The sequence below is a fragment of the Cervus elaphus genome, chromosome 15, assembly GCF_910594005.1.
Source record: "Cervus elaphus chromosome 15, mCerEla1.1, whole genome shotgun sequence".
In the NCBI taxonomy this organism is placed as follows: domain Eukaryota; kingdom Metazoa; phylum Chordata; class Mammalia; order Artiodactyla; family Cervidae; genus Cervus; species Cervus elaphus.
This window is the reverse complement of record NC_057829.1, coordinates 12,358,597-12,376,414: the sequence shown is the minus strand read 5'-3', so window position 1 is coordinate 12,376,414 and position 17,818 is coordinate 12,358,597. Positions and strand designations below refer to the sequence as shown.

The window sequence follows — 17,818 nt, the reverse complement described above, 5'->3', positions numbered from 1 at the left end:
TACTTATTTTTGGCTGTGCTGGGCTTCCGTCACTGTGCATGGGCTTTCTGTAGTTGCGACTAGCGGGAGGCTACTCTCTGGTCTGGCTTTGGGGCTTCTCACGGGCTGACCCTGTGGGCTCAGCAGTTGTGGTACACAGGCTTAGCTGCCCCTTGGTATGTGGGGTCTTCCCAGACCAGAGATCGAAAGTGTCCTCTGCATTCACAGGCAGATTCTTACCCACTGCACCACCAGAGAAGCCCCTAATCTAAGGCTTTGAATGTGCTCACTTGTTATTTATAAACATTGTTCAGTTGCTTCAGCACAGTAAGGGAGCATCTCCTGCCACGTGTCAGACAAGGAACTGTGCTGTAGAACTGGTGCTAGATGAGTGAGGTGTGGTGTCTGCCCTCTAGAAGCTTCCAGTGTAGAAGGAGCCGTCAGGTATATAAAAGAATTAATGACAAGAAAACAGTAACAACACCTCTGTGATAGTTAGCTAACACAGAGTTTGTGCCACTCTTTGTTTCCAGACTGCACGTTACCACAGTGGTTACTTGGACAACCCTGTAATTTAGATAAATACCGATCCCTGTTCACAGTTGAGGACGGAAGCACAGGCAAGTTCTGCATTGATGCAGCCAGCCTTGATGCTGCATACAGGAATATGCCAGAAAAATGGGCAGGGCTGACATAGGGGCCATCACCACCACTTGGGAAACAGTTCTCATTGTGTGTGCATGGGGAGCCACTGAAGGACATGTAACTCATGTAGGCAATATAAAGATGGCAGAAAGAAAGCTTAAATTGTGTGAAAACCTCCGTGTGAAGATAAAACATCACATTAATGGACCAAGTGCTTTGTTGTCTGCTCATCCAGGCTCCTCTCTGCAATGTCTCTAACCTTGGACCTTGCTGGTTCCCATGAAATAATCACAAATTAAACCATGATAGGCTATGCCCTGTATTTGAACCTTTATAAAGTAGGGCTCCACTGAGGAACTCCATTTAAGCTCCATGTCTCCATAAAAATGCCAAAGCTGTTAGAAAATAAATGAAAACAAATGTGTCACAAAACATTAAGTATATTAGTGAAAGAAGTTTGTGGAAACTGCATTGTAAATGTTTGTTTGGGGGTGTTTTTCTATGTTTTTACATCTGAAGCATCGTCGAGCTTAGCTGGTAATCTCCATTCAACTCATTCAATAAACATTTCTGGAGCATCTTCTGTTCTGTTCAGCTCTGTGCTAGTGCTGGCTGGGCCTTCCTCAGGAAATTGGTACTGGTGGTCTACAGCTGTGACCTCTTACCTGTTTTGTGTGGCCTGCGAAGCTAACGAGGGTTTTTACAGTTTTAAATGGTTTTTAAAAGTTCATAACAACAACAACAAAAGATAATAAAAAGAAAAAAAAGTTCATAACACTTGAAAGTTACATGAAATTCAAATTTCAGTGTTCATAAGTTGTTTTATTGGGACGCAGCCACACTTACTTGGCAACAGGCTGCAAGCCAGGGACTCTTCCTCTCTGTCCCTTGACAGAAAGAGTTTGCAGCCCCCAGAGCTGGTGATAACAACACATGTTCTTCACTGCTTGAAGGATGTTTAAACTATGCTGAAATTTAGAGTTATTTCAAAAAATTCCCTTGCCACTAGATGAGACTAAAGGGAAGCCTTGGAAATGATTGTGTGCATGCATGCTCAGTCGTGTCCGACTCTTTGTGACCCTGTGAACTGTAGCCTGCCAGGCTTCTCTGTCCGTGGGATTCTCCAGGCAAGAGTACTGGGACGGGCTGCCATGTCCTCCTCCAGGGAATCCTCCCCACCCAGGGATCAAACCCATGGCTCCTTTGCTCCTGCATTGCAGGTGATTTTTTTACCACTGAGCCCTGGATAATATCCACGATAAGTTCGTCACTGTGCCCCTGCCTTCCCATTTGAAGAGGATCATAATTACTGTGTCGCTGAAAATAGAATTCTGACAATCCTACCACATCTGCAGGAAATAATCCTGGCTGCTTTCCTATTGATGACTGCAGTAATGAGTTCTACATCAATCAGTTTGGTCCTCACTGAAAAAGCTGCATTTTAGGAAGCTGGACAGAGGGAAGCACATGTAGGTTGAGCATCTCATACACATACACATACTGCACTTGTGAGGGATTTTTCTTTTTATTTTAATAAAACAAAAATGGACTTACATTGGACATATTAATTTTTAACCAACCTGTTTTTACATTTGATGACAATGTTTCCCTACATTTTTAAGTATTCATTACACACAACCACATGTGTTCTTTTTAACCTATAGCATTCTATAATGTTAGTATATTACAAATCTATTGTTAGATTTATCTTTCTATATTCTCTGCTGTCATAAACAATGCTGCCTGTCTATCTTTGTTATGATTTATTTTTTTCAAATTTCTAAAAGTGTACCCTATTTGATTTTTCTAGTTTACTAGCAACTTAACAGAGACTCAAAAAGGTGACACAGATAGTAGAGAGAAAAGGTGGGGATTTGAAACAAGCCTCATTTAATTCCAGAGTCTATGCATTCTCTCAATTACTGTTGTTTTCATTGTTTAGTCGCTAAATTGTATCCAACTCTTGTGACCCCATGGACTGTGGCCCGCCAGGCTCATCTGTCCATGGGATTTCCCAGGCTGGAGTGGGTTGCTATTTCCTTCTCCAGGGGATCTTCCCAACCCAGGGATCAAACCAGAGTCTCCTGCATTGACAGGTGGGTGGATTCTTTACCACTGGGCAACCAGGGAAGCCCTCTTCATTACCACACTGTAGTTACCAAAATGTCCTAAGACCAGAAAAAAAGTCCGAAGACAGACGTCTCCATAACACCTAGGAATGCAAATGTTAGAAATGCAGATTCTCAGCCCTCAGCCAGACACCGAGGTGGGGCTCAGCTATCCAGCTTAACCAGCCCTCCAGGCGATGCTTAGGCTGGAGAGGCCTTTGCACTACACCATTCTTCCTTCTGGACTTCTAAACTGGCTACACTAGATAAAAAGAGGTGAAAAGATAAATAGGGAAATGGCAGCACTGCTGCTGCTGCTGCTAAGTCACTTCAGTCGTGTCTGACTCTGTGAAACCCCAAAGACGGCAGCCCACCAGGTTCCACCGTCCCTGGATTCTCCAGGCAAGAACACTGGAGTGGGTTGCCATTTCATTCTCCAGTGCATGAAAGTGAAAAGTGAAAGTGAAGTCGCTCAGTGGTGTCCAATTCTTAGCGACCACATGGACTGCAGCCTACCAGGCTCCTCTGTCCATGGGATTTTCCAGGCAAGAGTACCAGAGTAGGGTGCCATTGCCTTCCCCATGACAGCACTAGGGAGGGGTAAACAAGTACCTGGGTGGCTTCCCCAAGGCATATGTGCTGCACATCTTCTGTTCTACTCGCCTTCTCCACTATTTCCTCCAGGAGGTGGGCCCTCCCACCAAGAGGATGGTCCTCACGTTCTCCTCCTTCACATTCTGGCCTCCTCACACTGAGGTCAGGGCACTTCCATTCCCAGCCGTTCCCTCCTTCTGGGTGGCCTTGAGTTGGTTGTGTCTCCTGATCCACAGCCATGGCCTGGTGACCCCTTCTTTTCTTGGCCCATTTGTTCTTAGAGCCTCAGGGCTCTATACAATCTCTAACAATCCTTTATTAAGTTCTCTACCCAGCTTGAGAGTGCTATCTGTTTCCTTTAGGATCTTGTTTGATAGTAAGGCCCTTCCTGGGCCCTCATTTCTCCAGATTCCTCCACTTTTAGTCACTTGTCATTGGTTTGTTTGTCTAAAGATCCTGGAATGTACCACGCTCTTTGCTGCTTCCGGTCCTTGCCAGAGGATCCACTGCTTCAAATATTCTTCCTCTTTTTTTTGCCTGGCTGAGGGCACGTCTCAGCAGAGATGTCCTTTTCTCTCAGAGGCCTTTGTAGATCTTCCTCCAAAGTCAGATACCCAGTCATTCTGTCAGACACCCTCCTCTTTTCTTTCATTGTACACATATCAACTCGTGGTTGTGTAAATAAATCTGTGTTCATTTATTCAGGACCTGTCTTTCTCATTGGCCTGTGATCTCCACAAGGGCAGGGCCCATGTCTGCTTTGTTTACAGTTAGAAAACATAGCACTTAGTATACAGGCTGGCACATGGAAGGTAGTCAATAAATCCAGAATGAATGAATGAATTCACCATCCTCCAACATCTGGACTCCATGTCAAGTCACATAGTATGGAATGATGCAAAAGGCTGGGCTTACTGAAATTATCATTCAATACGCACCTCAGCTAGCTGGGGGTCAGTATCCTGTGTTTTCATAGCCTGAGTTTCCTCAGGGCTCACCAGCTCACATGGTGGCAGCAATCACTGATGACTATGACATCCTTTGTTTACTTATATGGCAGGCAATATTCCACTTATCAGCTGTAGTGTGGAAGGATCGTGTTGAAGACCATCCAGAGGCGAGAAGACCCAAAAGAAGGCAAAGGGCTAAAAAAGAGGGAAGTGTGAGCACTTTAACCAGAGCAAAGGCAATGCAGATGTGCTTTCTACTAGAGATGCTCAGGAGTACAGTGTCCCAGGTGTTACAGTGGAGGAAACCGAGAAGGATGAATCTAGGATAGAGCTCTTCTTTTTCCACTGGCCAACTAACCAATTTTATCCAACGGGCCAGAGGTGGTAGTGAAACAGGAGTCCTAAAGAAAACCTGAATTCAGCTTTTAATGAGTAGATCGTGAGGCATGAGCAGGACATCCAGGTGGAAAGCGGTCCACTAGGGCTGTCAGAAGCCTATGGTTTTTGATCAGGACCTGCAAGAGATAAACTTGCTATGTCACTAGCATGAAGGAGAAATGACAAATCTAGGGAATAACATCTATAACACTGAATGTGAAACCAGTGTCAGCTTTACAGTTTTAAAGTGTCTGCCTGTAGTGCGGGAGACCCGGGTTCGATCCCTGGACTGGGAAGATCCCCTGGAGAAGGAAATGGCAACCCACTCCAGTACTCTTGCCTGGAAAATTCCATGGGCTGGGGAGCTTGGTAGGCTACAGTCCATGAGGTCGCAGAGTCGGACACGAATGAGAGACTTCACAGGTCCCTTATTTTGGACCAGGGAATGAACTCTCTTCACTTCCCAAGAGGTTCAGGAAGGACCAGCGTGCCGGGGCTTTGCGTTTCAGCTGCTGGAGGGGCAGTCCCACCCTGCAGACCGGAGAAGAGCCCGTGCTTTTCCAGTTTCACTTCCCTGGAAACTCTGGACTCCCCTCCACTGTTCCGCTCCAGGGTCTCTAGCTCAGATTCCCTCTCAACTTCGACGATCCGCAGCTTCCACCACGCCCCCACGGCTCGGCGGTCTCCTTTACGTCATCAAAGCGCGCCCCATTCCGGTTTCTCCTGCCGGCCCGGCCAAGCCTCGAGACTCAGCGCTGCACCTCCGTCACCACAGCGCACCCTACCTCCCAATTTTTCCTGAGGTCTCGACCGCGCCTTGAGGCTCGCGCAGACCTTGGACGTCAACACAGCGCACCACACAGCCTGGCGCTGCTCTTTGACGTCTTAATCGCGCGCCCTCCCGCCCATCAGGTGTTGGAGCTCCGCGCGCGGGCTGCGCTCCATCCCCACGGCTGGAACGTGCGCTGTCTGTTGCCTCTCCTTTCGGTCATGTTCCCGGCAGTCTCCTCTCCGCGGACCCCGGGGACCGGGACTCGAAGAGGCCCCCTGGGTGGAGTCGGGCCGGGCTCCACGCCCCGGGCGACCAGCAGGAAGGGTCTGACTCTGGGGTCTTCTGTCAGCTCCCCCGTGCTCTTCTCTCCGGCCGGCCGTCGGAGCTCCCTGAGCTCGCGGTGAGTGGTCATCCTGGGTTGGGTTCGGCGACTCACAGGCTCACGGCCCTGCAGAAGCCACGGAACCAGGGGCGGCTAGGGACGCCAGAGTGTTGGGAAAATAGACATCCGTCACCCTTGCACCCTTGCGTGTGATTATTTCAGCCTCGCTTTGATTAATTCATCAACTGAATTAATCACAAAGTGTGTGCTTCACACACTTTGCATGGATTTACCTTTGTGTAGAGGTAGAGTAAGCTCCGGGAGTTGGTGATGGAGGGAAGCCTGGCGTGCTGCAGTCCATGGGGGTGGCAAAGAGTCGGGTACGACTGAGAGACTGAACTGAACTGAACTGAGGGGGGAAAGGGGGATTCCCAGGTGGCTCAGTTGGGAGAGAGTCTGCCTGCCATGCAGGAGACGCGAGTTCGATTCCTGAGTCAGGAAGATCCCCCGGAGAGGAAATGGCAACCCACTCCAGTTTTCTTGCCTGAAAAATTCCATGGACCGAGGAGCGTGGGGGGCTACAGTCCATGGGGTTGCAAAGAGTCGAGCACGACTTAGCAGCTAAACAACAACAACAGAGGTGTTGAATTCGAATCTGGTGATTAGAATCAGGTGGTTACCTGCCTTGTTCCTGTTACCCCTGTAATCTAGTGTAGGTCACACATGATCTCTTCATCTGCGGAATGGCAGTAATGAACCTAATCTGAGCCTGCCAAAGGAGTAAAAATGAAATACTACGATGCAGATGTAAAGTGATGGTGGCAATGAAGGCCTCAACCCTGTAGAATCATTTTATTTGCCTAACATACTAACTCCCTGTTAACATCTGCTGATTGATAATTAAAGGGATTTTAGCTACAGAGGTTAACCCTGCAGCTAAATTAATAGGGAAGAGACTTTCCATAAGCAACGAAATAAGAATAGTTGTTATGTTACCAAATAAAAGTGTGGCACACCAGTGCACGTCACTTGTGAGACCATGCTCTGCATCTCTCCTTTCATAGTTAATCTAGAAAAGAAGCACGTATGTTTTTTGAGTGGTTCCCTTTGAATTCATCTATCAAAATGAATTTGCCTCTGTAAGAAAATGGTAATATTGAGTCTTGAACTTATATTTAAAATTTATGTATAGAAAATTGCAATATTTTAAAGGAGAAATGATTTTTAAAGAATACCTTGTGTACCTTGTATTCCTTGATTTTTGCAATTTGTAAAGTGCTCTTCAAATGGTGATCTTGTGATTGTTTTCTACTCCTTTTGACAAAAGTCAGTGAATAAAAGTCATACTTTGTTTTCATCTTTTTATTTTAATTTCTTCTTTTGGTGATCAGCTCAAAGAAAAACCTTTGTTATATTCAGTCAGAAATAATACCGTCAACCACTCTGTATGTGCACTCATTTAATGATAAGAGAATCCTATAAGAGAATAACTTTCATATTGATATATTTATACTTTTTCTGAATATTAAGAAGAAGGTGAGAAGGAAATATAATCTCTACTGCTGTATCTGTTATTGAAGAAGAGGTAACAGCAGATACTCATGACCCTACTTAATTTCTTGATTTTGATTGTATTTCTGGTAAAATATTACATTTCTAGATTTGATGAGAACGTAAAGATAATGTAACCCAATGTCTGTAAAACTTTTTTGACCATAGAATATGATAAACTGTACTCTGTATTTTGTTTTTCAAAATGTTGAGTGAGAAACCCTCAAATTTGAGAAACCCTATAATTTGAAAAACACTGATATAGTCCAACCTTCTTATTTCACAGTTAAGGAAGCAGAATTATAAAGAGTTTAAGTGACTAGATCATGCATCTAATTACTGAAGCATGAGAATCGAAGCCAGATTCTGTTAGTTTTTTTTTTAATGAAAAATACATTTACACACATTACACATGTATACACAGTATACATGAGCCAGAGTTTTTCACTGTTAAGCTTCATCTTTCTTCTTGTTTATCAAAGATTTTCTCTTCATTGTGAAAAAATATATATAACATTATAATGAATAATGGAAAAAATTTAAGCTATGAGTAAAATAATATGGCCTCATTTCTTTAGAGGAACACCTACGCGAATATTACCACACCATTCCATAACTGAGTCTGTGAATTATGATGTGAAAACATTTGGATCTTCTCTCCCTGTTAAAGTCATTGAAGCCTTAACATTGACTGAAGGTGGGTGTCATTTTTCATTTGTCTCTATTAGCAATTCAAATGAAGCCTAGGTCTGGCATGAAGATAGAAATTTGTGCTTTCTCTTGCCAGGCTGGTAAAGAATCCATCTGTAATGCAGGAGACCCCGGTTTGATTCCTGAGTTGGGAATATCTGCTGGAGAAGGGATAGGCTACCCACTCCAGTATTCTTGGGCTTCCCTTGTAGCTTTGCTGGTAAAGAATCTGCCTGCGATGCAGGAGACATGGGTTCAATCCCTGGGGTGGGGAGATTCCCTGGAGAAATGAACGGCCACCCACTCCAGTATTCTGGCCTGGAGAATTCCATGCACTGTATGGTCTGTGGGGTCGCAAAGATCAGACATGACTGAGCGACTTTCACTGTACTTCACTGGTGTACCTTCACTTCCTTGGGGAGAAATAGGTGACTTACTTGGTTTTTCATTGTGTTTGAGAAATATAACAAATATGGGAAGCAGAATGAGCTTATTTTAGCACAATGAAGTATTTATGGTTGTACATACTGTGTATGCAAAACTCAGTCCAATTTCAAAAGTTGTTTGAGTATATGAAGTTTAGCTTTTTAAAAAAATCCAAAAACTGCCTTACATTATTGGGTTTAATAATGCAATAGAATGAAGTCTTACTTCCATTTTGGATCTGTGTAGTACCCCAGAAGCTGTATGCATAATTTTTTTTTTTTAACCTTTCGTGCTCATTTTTATTTTCCCTTTTCCTTCTCACATAAGAACTTTTCCACCCACCAATTTTCTTACAGCTGTAAAGTCATTTGATGTTGGTCAGGTACCATTTTATCCCCTAAAACTTTGGTGGCATCAAAATATGACAGTTAACTAGTGTTAAACCTATAAAATATTTATATAGCTCAGCACTTTAAGCATTAGACACTTGGCAATTAAGCCACATAAAAATTGGACAAGACCCTTGTCCTACATGTTCAGAATCAGGTGTTCACAGCCCCTGTCTGGTGCAGCCCCTATCTGGTGATTGTACATGATTCAGAAGGCAGCAGAGGCAAGAGGCAAGTTACTTTGAAGGACGTGGAATACCATGATCGGAAGAACATGATGTTGGTACTCCAGGGTCATGTACCACTCCACCTTTCTCCAGGGTAGTCTTGATGATTCTGGAATGGCAGGTCTGGCTGATACAGAATAAAGACGACAACACAACATTTACCCTGTGGAGATATCCCAACTCCTACTATGCATGTATGGTGATCTTGAATGCAACTCATCTTGAAAACTTGTCATGATCATTCTGGGTTTTTAGGTTGGGTGATTCATCAATCTGGCACTCAACTGTTAACTTCTTTTATGTCATCCTTATTACCAAAGATGAACTAGAGATAGCTCACCTAGTGGCCGTAGATCACTCCCATGCAGTTTTTTCCTGTAACATGAAAAATATTTTATATCTATCTTTCCACTGGGAAGATAAGTTGATAGAACTGCTGGGCTTTCATTCTTTGCAATACATTCTATCCTTGGTTCTCCTTGAGGCTTTAATATAATCATTCTGTTCATTTTCACAAGAGTACAAAGGTTTCCTGTGTTGTGGCCAAACTTGGCATCATCCACACCTCTGCATGCTTCAAGTAAGGCAAAAGGAAACTGACATGCAGTATAATCTGGACCTTTCGGCTCAGAAAAGTTTCCATTGTTACATTCTGTGAGATTCTGTTCTTCTAAGCCATATGGCTTTAGAAGTTTCTTAAGGTCATCAGTGTACCTTTTATAGGACTCTGGATTAGACATGCTGAATGAAAATCCAATACCATCACTAGTTTTGGAAAAACCATTTAAGTCCTGAACTTGGAATCTGGTCATGATCTTTTGGAATCTCATTGTTCAGAGTCTGAAGTATAGCCCACATTGTGAATGAAGAGAGTGCAGCCAGGAACCCATAAAAGAGTAGGTGGAAGAGCAAGATCAAACTCAGCTCTTAGCAGTGCACCCCAGTAACTCTCTGGTGGTCAGGTTGTAGATGAAGACCTTCCACTTGGCCAGACTCTGTTTGAAGGACTTCTTGTCTGTCTTTGTCATGGTGTGTGCTGACCGCATGAGGAGTGGCGGCTCAGAGGTAGAAGAGGCAAGAAGGGTGGAGGTTTGTCCTGGCTTGAGCAGCAGCAGAAGGCAGTGTGTCCAAGGGACCCTCCTCGCTGTGCTGAGCACACAGGCCGACTGCTCTGCACCGTGCCGGGCTGGGCTGCCGCGCCGGCCAAATTTATGTTATCAGTTTTGTGCACCATTGGAAGATTCTCTTGGCAGAAAATTATTATTTTCATTTATTTTAAAACACTTGTTTATTTTTGGCCGTGCTGGGTCTTCATTGCTGCTCCCAGGCTTTCTTTAGCAGCGAGCAGAGGCTACTCTCTAGTTGAAGTGCATGGGCTTCTCATTGCAGCGGCCTCTCTTATTGCAGAGCACAAGCTCTAGGGCACGCTAGCTTCAGTAGTTATGGAGCATGGGCTCCAGAGTGCAGTCAAAGAGGTGACCCGTGGGCTCAGTTGCCCTACAGCATGTGGGATCTTCCAGAACCAGGGATGGAACCTGTGTCCTTACATTGCAAGGCAGATTCTTAACCAATGGACCACCAGGGATGCCCCACTGGTAGAGAATTAGAGTGGAAGTGTGGAAGGTGTGGTCAACATGCGCTTCAGAAAGATGCCATTAAAGATGAGAAGTTGGGGTGACTCTAAGAGCAAAGTTCAGAGCATCCTTTGATTTCCTGGAACAGTGTTTTTCAAACTGCAGGTAGTGACTGAAATCACTTTAGTGGTTCATGACCAGCATTTTTTTAAAAAATGAAGTAAAGTAGATTCAGAATGTCAGAGTGTATCTCATTTTGTTTTATTTAACTTGTGTATGACTACATCATGCTGTAAAATGTATTTCATACTGTGAATGACAGTCAAAAAAGTTTAAAGTACTCCATTCCATAAAAAGGAATATTTCTCATCAACTTGAACTAGCACATTTTACCAGTAAGTCCATGGGAGCTTCAGGTACAGTTATTTTCAGACAACTAAACTTCTACTAACCTCTGTCATGCATTGTTCCTGGTTTAAATATATATATATTTTTTCCCTTCTAAAAATTTCAGTTTAAATTGCATTTAAGCCTTTGACACACTCCTGGTTCATGTCATCAGATCATGTTAATAGCAAATAGTACACAGACTCAGAGGAGAGACTTTCTAGAAATCAGGATGTGAAAACTGAAGACTATGTAAACTTGAGACGATCTCATCCTCACATGGAAATTTCCAAGCCCTAGTCAGTTGGTGTACTGAGTCAGGGTCCTCAAGGGTTCACCAGTGGAGGATTTGAAGCTGCCACAGTTCTTTTAGGGAAAGAAGGTACCAGTCAGGTATTCCAGTTCAGCAAAAAGCCCACACTCAACCTAGGTATGATTTGATATTTATATTTCAGCTTGTACTTTATTGGTGCCTTTTATTTTGCCCCTCTACCCTGTCTTCAAATGAAGAGCAAAGCTCATATTGATTAAATTTCTAGGGCTGTTAATGCATTTACACAGGTTTAGCAGCAACACTTAGAGCAGCAATAGAGTAGTCTTCCCTTAGCCACAGGCAGACATTCCAGGAGCCCCAGGGGTTGGCTGAAACAGAATAGCACTGAACCCTGTATATACTATGTTTTTCCTATACATGCCTGCCTGTGATTAAGTTTAATTTGTCAGTTAGGCACAGTAAGAGAATATCCACAGTGCTGCATCACTTCTCTCTGCTTTGTGGCCTCGTTTAGTAAAACAAGGTTACTTGAACACAAGGACTGCAACACCAAGACAGTTGCTCTGATAACTTAGACTGCTACTAAGTGGGTAATGGATGGGTGATGGGCACAGCGTCCGTACACTGGACAAAGGAATGATTCACATCCCCATCAGGACAGTGGGACACTGCAAGGTTTCATCACAAACTTGGAAGTGTTATTTCCAGACTTTTCCATGTAATATCTCAGGCCCCAGTGGACTGCAAATAACTGAAGCAACAGGTGAAGCTGAGGAAACCTAAGCCCTTTAGGTTAGCATATAATAAAGTAATTCATCACATTCAAAGAGCTCTTGTTTGAAAATCTTGTTCTTTTGCAGGAACATGATTTTTCCTTGAAATGTTTTATGTATTTAATGAGGGGGTTTATTATTTGTGTTGCTTTATCAAAATAAAATTATGAATGTTACTAAATATTATAAAAAGTGAGATAAGTTTGTAACAAAAAATAAGAAATATTAAACCTAAGACCAGAACATAGTTTTTACCTTTCAATATATTTATAAGAGTGGTTGTCAAAATTAAATGGATCTCTTATTTTGGATATTAAGAACTCTTGAATTATTCAAGAGTATTTTTTGTTGTGAGTTAATCTTGTATGTGTGGTGGTTACTTTTTTGGGTGAAGAGTATGGCAGTGAGGAGGATTTTGATATGAGACATTTTCTCAGTTTTAATTCATACTGTAAGATTCATTGCATACCTTGTTTTTTTCTTTAGTTGATGATCAGCTGACTGTTCACATAGATGAAGGTGGATGGGCTTGTCTGGTCTGCAAAGAGAAACTCATTATTTGGAAGATTGCTCTGTCCCCTATCACTAAGGTAATGATTCTTTAAAGAGCTGGAGGGAGAGAGAGGAGGAGATTCCTAATTGACTCTTAATTTTTACCCTAACTTTTTAGAGTTGTTGGAAATCTGTAATTTCAATTGACTCAAGCATTATAGATTTGCATTTTTATAGTGATATGAAATACCAAGCATGAATGCACATTTGTGTATTGGGAAAAAGGTTTCTCTCCTTATCATGATTTTAAACAAGATATATTTTATTTACATGTAATAAAGCTAGAGACATTGGCATTTTTAATGAGTGTCTTGCTAGTCCCTCTGTGCAGTGAAGTCTAAGACTAAATCCATCCACATTAACTAGTGAACTGTCTCTAAGAGGATAGGAATGTGTTGCACTGAATCTACTGAACCATGTGTAAGAAAATAGGAAAAAATTATACCAGTTTTTATAATGGTAATTTAACTCTTCATTGTCAGCTTCTCACATGGGGACTTTAATTTGATGTTCGCTGCTATACTCTCAGCAGCCTCTTTCTGTCCACTCCAGATCAGGCATCCTCTCTTGCAATACTTGTGCCCACTGGGACTGAGGCTCCAGCTTCCCTAAACTCTTCATGCCTACTGGCCTCTGTACACCTGCTGTCTAGGAGACCATGACTGTGGTTAGGAGCACAGGTGAGGGAGAGGTCCTGCGGTGGGCATCCTGAGTTAGCAGAGGAAGCCTGATTCTGGCTGAGTCTCAGAAATATTTTCTAGGCGACTTGGAATACATACTCTAGTCATGCCAATTTTCAATGTCAACTCAACACAAGATTAGACTGGGAAAATTCCATAGGAAGTCTACACAGCTCTTTCAACCAATAGACTTTTTTTTCGGTCTAGGAAGAGATTGGAGTAGTTTGTGTTAAGGGTCTGGTCTAGCTGCTAAGTTTTCCTGATTCTATATCTCTTAAAATACTTTGTTTTAAAATGAGTGAAAATGATGATGGAAGCCTGATCAAAAAGATGTGATAAGAAAGTATTTCTAGAATAGTATTTCTAGCAGTGAATTAGAATCTAAAGTATGCAGAGAAAGTGAAGTCAGGTGCATGTTCAAAAATTGGATTTGAAATGAAAAATTTTTTGTTTGGATTTGTTTTACAGTTATCTGTTTGCAAAGAACTTCAGCTGCCACCTAGTGACTTCCACTGGACTGCCAACTTGGTGGCTCTCTCTTACTCCACCACATCCGGCGAAGCACATTCCACGCAGGTGGGTGACTTAAATGCTTACTGAAGCACATTTTTTTAAGATAAGGGAGTTCTCAAGTTGGGGGGATCACCGAGTTGGGTTTTGAACCATAGCTTTAAAGCTGCAGGAATCAAGACAGAATGGTAACACACGGGGCAGTGGGACAGAACAGTGTACACTACAGACCCACACAGAGATGGCACGCTGAGCTCTGACGGGTGCAGAAGAAACTCAGTGACACGAGGATGGTCTTCTCAATAAATGATGTTGGAATCATCGACCATCTTTAGGAAGAAAAAAACATTCCTCCTAAACCTCATGTAAAGATGAACCCCCAGTGGACCATAGGTCTAAATGTAAATTGTAAAACTAAAAACTTTTAGAAGAAAATAGGAAAAAAAATCATCATGACATGGGGTTAGTTGAAGAGTTCTTAGAAATCACCAAAAATGTGACTCATAAAAGAAGAAAAATAGATAAGTTGGACTTAATCAAAATTTAAAACTTGGCTCTGCCAAAGACTCTGAGAAGAAAATGAAGAGAGAGCTACAGATTGGTAGGAAATACTATAAATCAAACATCCAATAAAAGACTTGTATCCAGAACATAAAATGAACTCTCAAAACTTAGTAAGAAAACAACCCAATTTAAAAAGTAAGGCGTAGGACTTGAACACTTTACCAAAGAGAATATAAGGATGTCAAGCCCTGAAGAGACATTCACATCGTTAGCCATTAGGGGAATGCAAATAAGTGAGATACCAGGTCACTATTACTACGATGGCTGAAATTAAAAGCACTGACACTGCCATCTGCTGGTAAGGATGTGGAGCAACTGGAACCTCATACTTTGCTGACAGGAATGCAGAATGGTGCAGCCACTGATTTTCACTTTCTTAGAAAGTTAAAGTGCCCTTGCCATATGACCCAACAATTCCATTCCTGGCTGTTTGTTTTAGAGAAACTAAAGCTTATGTTCACATACCCACACAGACACACCCCCCCACACACACACACAATACACTAATGTCATAACACCTTTATTTATGATAGCCAAAGGTGGAAACAATCTGAATATCCTTTAGCAAGTGAATGGATAAATAAACTGATTCTTCCATAGGATGAAATACTGCTCAGCAGTAAAAAGACATGAGCTATTGATCCATGAAACAACATGGGTGAATCTCAAAGGCATTGTGCTAAACGAGATAAACCATTGTCAAAAGGTTCTTTTCTATATGATTTTGTTTGTTTGGCGTTCTCAGAAAGACAGAACTATAATGATGGAAATGGGGATTGCCGGGGTGAGGATAGGGGAGGGTGTGACCAAAGGGAAAGTGTTACGGAGCTTTGGTGCTGCTGTACTCTCCTATATCCCTATTGTGGTGGGACTTGAGTCTAAAAGTGAAAGTTTTAATCACTTAGTTATATCTGACTCTTTGTGACCCCATGGACTGTAGCCGCCAGGCTCCTCTGTCCGTGGGATTCTCCAGGCAAGAATACTGGAGTGGGTTGCCATTCCCTTCTCCAGGGGATCTTCCCAACCCAGGGATTGAACTTGGGTTTCCCACATTGCAGGTAGATCCTTTACCATCTGGTCCATCACGTGTTTTAAATTTCATAGGACTGTAAAAAGCAAAACATTTTGTATGATCTGAAGAGAAACAAGGGTATAAAAATTCATAGAATTATAAAACAGAAGGAGAAAATGTCAGTTTTACTGTATGATAATTTTTTAAATATGGAAAAAAGGAATTTTTTCCCCTGATTTCTGTTAATCAGTAGTACATTGCCCTGGTTTCTTATGTCAGTGTCGTCAGACTACCGCCTTGGGCTCCTTTTCTTGTGTCTGCTGAGTGTTATGGTCTTGTTTCGAGGCTGTTGCTGTCATGGTTGCCACCAGAGAAGGATCTGTCCGCTACTGGCCAAGCCTTGCTAGTGAAGACACCTACACGGAGACGTTCATAGATCTGGGAGGCGATAAGACCTACAGTTTCCTAACAGCAGTACAGGTATACGATGGATATTCTTTTATATGTATTGGAGAACTGTCATTTGGCTTGGAAATCAGGTTTGAATGACTAAAAATTTGTGATTTTGAGCAGATCATACAGGTAGGGGTGGGAGGAGATCACAAAAGAGGCGAGGAAAGAATGTAAGGATCTAGGATTTGAGCACTTAGACCGAGGGAAGCCCTTCTTGCAGGACTCTGATGTGTCAGCGGAGCACAGTAGCCAGTGGTGTTTGTTTCTGTCAGAAACATATTTAGAGAGTGATTCAGCAACTTAGAGGAGGAATGGTTTGCTAATACATGTTCTCCTGGTTTACCAAAGAAATAAAATCTGATTCTTGATTTGCTGAACCTACATAATGTGAACCTATAACTTAAAAATCAGAATTTAAAAAAAGGCAAACATGCAATTAAGAAAATGGCTACGAAGTTTTTCTGTGTAGTATTAAGTGAATGGATTCATAAATAAATGATTTTTAAAAAGTAGCACTGTTCGTTTTTTATTCTTTTAGATTTATGTTGAGGTACAGATGATTTCCCTCAAAGTGTATCAAAGTGATTTGTGTTCATTTTCTTTTCTTAGTCTTAAATGCTTAACTGAACTAATTTCACAACGTTTGTTCACAGGGAGGAAGTTTTATATTATCCTCATCGGGGGGCCAACTAATCCGCCTGATACCTGAAAGTATAGGAAAAATTCATCAGCATATCCTGCCTCAAGGACAAGGCGTGCTTTCAGGAATTGGTCGGAAGGTTTCTTCTCTTTTGGGAATTTTATCTCCTAGTAGTGATCTCATTGTAAGTTGATACAGTAACTTTGTTTTACTAGCTTGTTTCTTAGTGAAATCAGTAATTTGGCAGACTCCTATGAAGTTAGCGTTGCCACTGTATGAACAGTGGTGTACATGAGATGAAAACTTTGATCTATCAATGAAGCATTTTTATTATGATGATCAGATGAGTCCATACTAACCCTCTTGCATCCTCTGTAACATTGATTATTCTTAAGTTTTATAGATTATCTTACAAGTTCATTTTTTGAATTAAAACTAGGATGTAAAATTATAAATGTGTTTAAGGATTAGTAACCAAAAGTGTGCTTTCCACCCCCGCGCCTCCAGCTGTCTGTGTGGATGGCTCAGATCTGTGGCTGCTGGGCTCTGCCCCAGGCTCTGAAATGGTGGGTGAAGATGCTGGGAACTGACATGTGGGGCATCTGCTCTGCCAGCTGCCCTGTGTGTGTCACCTCCTGTTGTTATTGTCATCTGTAGTGTATGGAGCTTCATGTCCAATTTGTGTTAAATAAATGAGGAAATGGCCTCAGTGAGGCTACTAAAGCTGCCCGAAGTTGAAAACTGCTCAGCGGCAGATGCATGCCCACATCTGTGTGAATTGAGAGCACGTGGCCCCGCCCATGACTTTTTTAAGCATTGTATTTTACAGGAGGACAGCTGAGTAACATTGCTGTGGTTTCAGGTGGACAGTAAAGGGACTCAGCCGTACATACACATTGTCCGTTCTCCCCCAGACTCCCCCTGCGCCCAGCCTGCCACGTGACGCTGAGCAGAGATCCCGTGCTGTGCATTGGCCGTGTTAAACACTGCACATCCTTTGTCAAACTGTGCTCTTCCCTCTGATTTCAGGCTGCTCTCATTATCTGCTTCCTCAAGTGCTCTTTGAACCTAAACCTTAGCATGTCTAGAAAAGAATTGCTCATGTTCTCTTCTCTCCTACTGGCTTACAAATCACATTTTTCTTTTGAGCTGTCTATTTCTAATGGCACTGTCGCCTCTTTCAGAGACCCAGGTATAAAGTCCTGGTTGTGTCTGTGTGTGTCTCCCTCTCTTTATGGAACAGATTATTTGCCAGGTTCTATAGATTTGAGTCATGGTGACCGGACCAGTGGAGACAATTAGGGTTTTAGTTCAGCAGTCATGCATATGCAATTTTTAAGTTGGGTTAGATGTGTTCTTCAGAAGCAA

At 42.5% G+C, this 17,818-nt stretch overlaps 1 protein-coding gene and 1 pseudogene across 1 annotated transcript in view; one reads left to right on the top strand and one right to left on the bottom strand.

The window, feature by feature from the left end:
• The first annotated feature begins 5,420 nt into the window (after positions 1–5,420).
• Positions 5,421–17,818, top strand: part of NUP133 (nucleoporin 133) — a 53,531-nt gene continuing 41,133 nt past the window's right edge. The window contains exons 1-6 of the mRNA XM_043925883.1: positions 5,421–5,826; positions 7,878–7,996; positions 12,526–12,629; positions 13,740–13,847; positions 15,703–15,837; positions 16,464–16,634. Of these exons, the coding sequence (XP_043781818.1) occupies positions 5,645–5,826; positions 7,878–7,996; positions 12,526–12,629; positions 13,740–13,847; positions 15,703–15,837; positions 16,464–16,634 (819 nt within the window). The 5' untranslated portion in view covers positions 5,421–5,644. The remainder of the gene's footprint in view (positions 5,827–7,877; positions 7,997–12,525; positions 12,630–13,739; positions 13,848–15,702; positions 15,838–16,463; positions 16,635–17,818) is intronic.
• Positions 9,218–10,059, bottom strand: LOC122708970 (annotated as a pseudogene).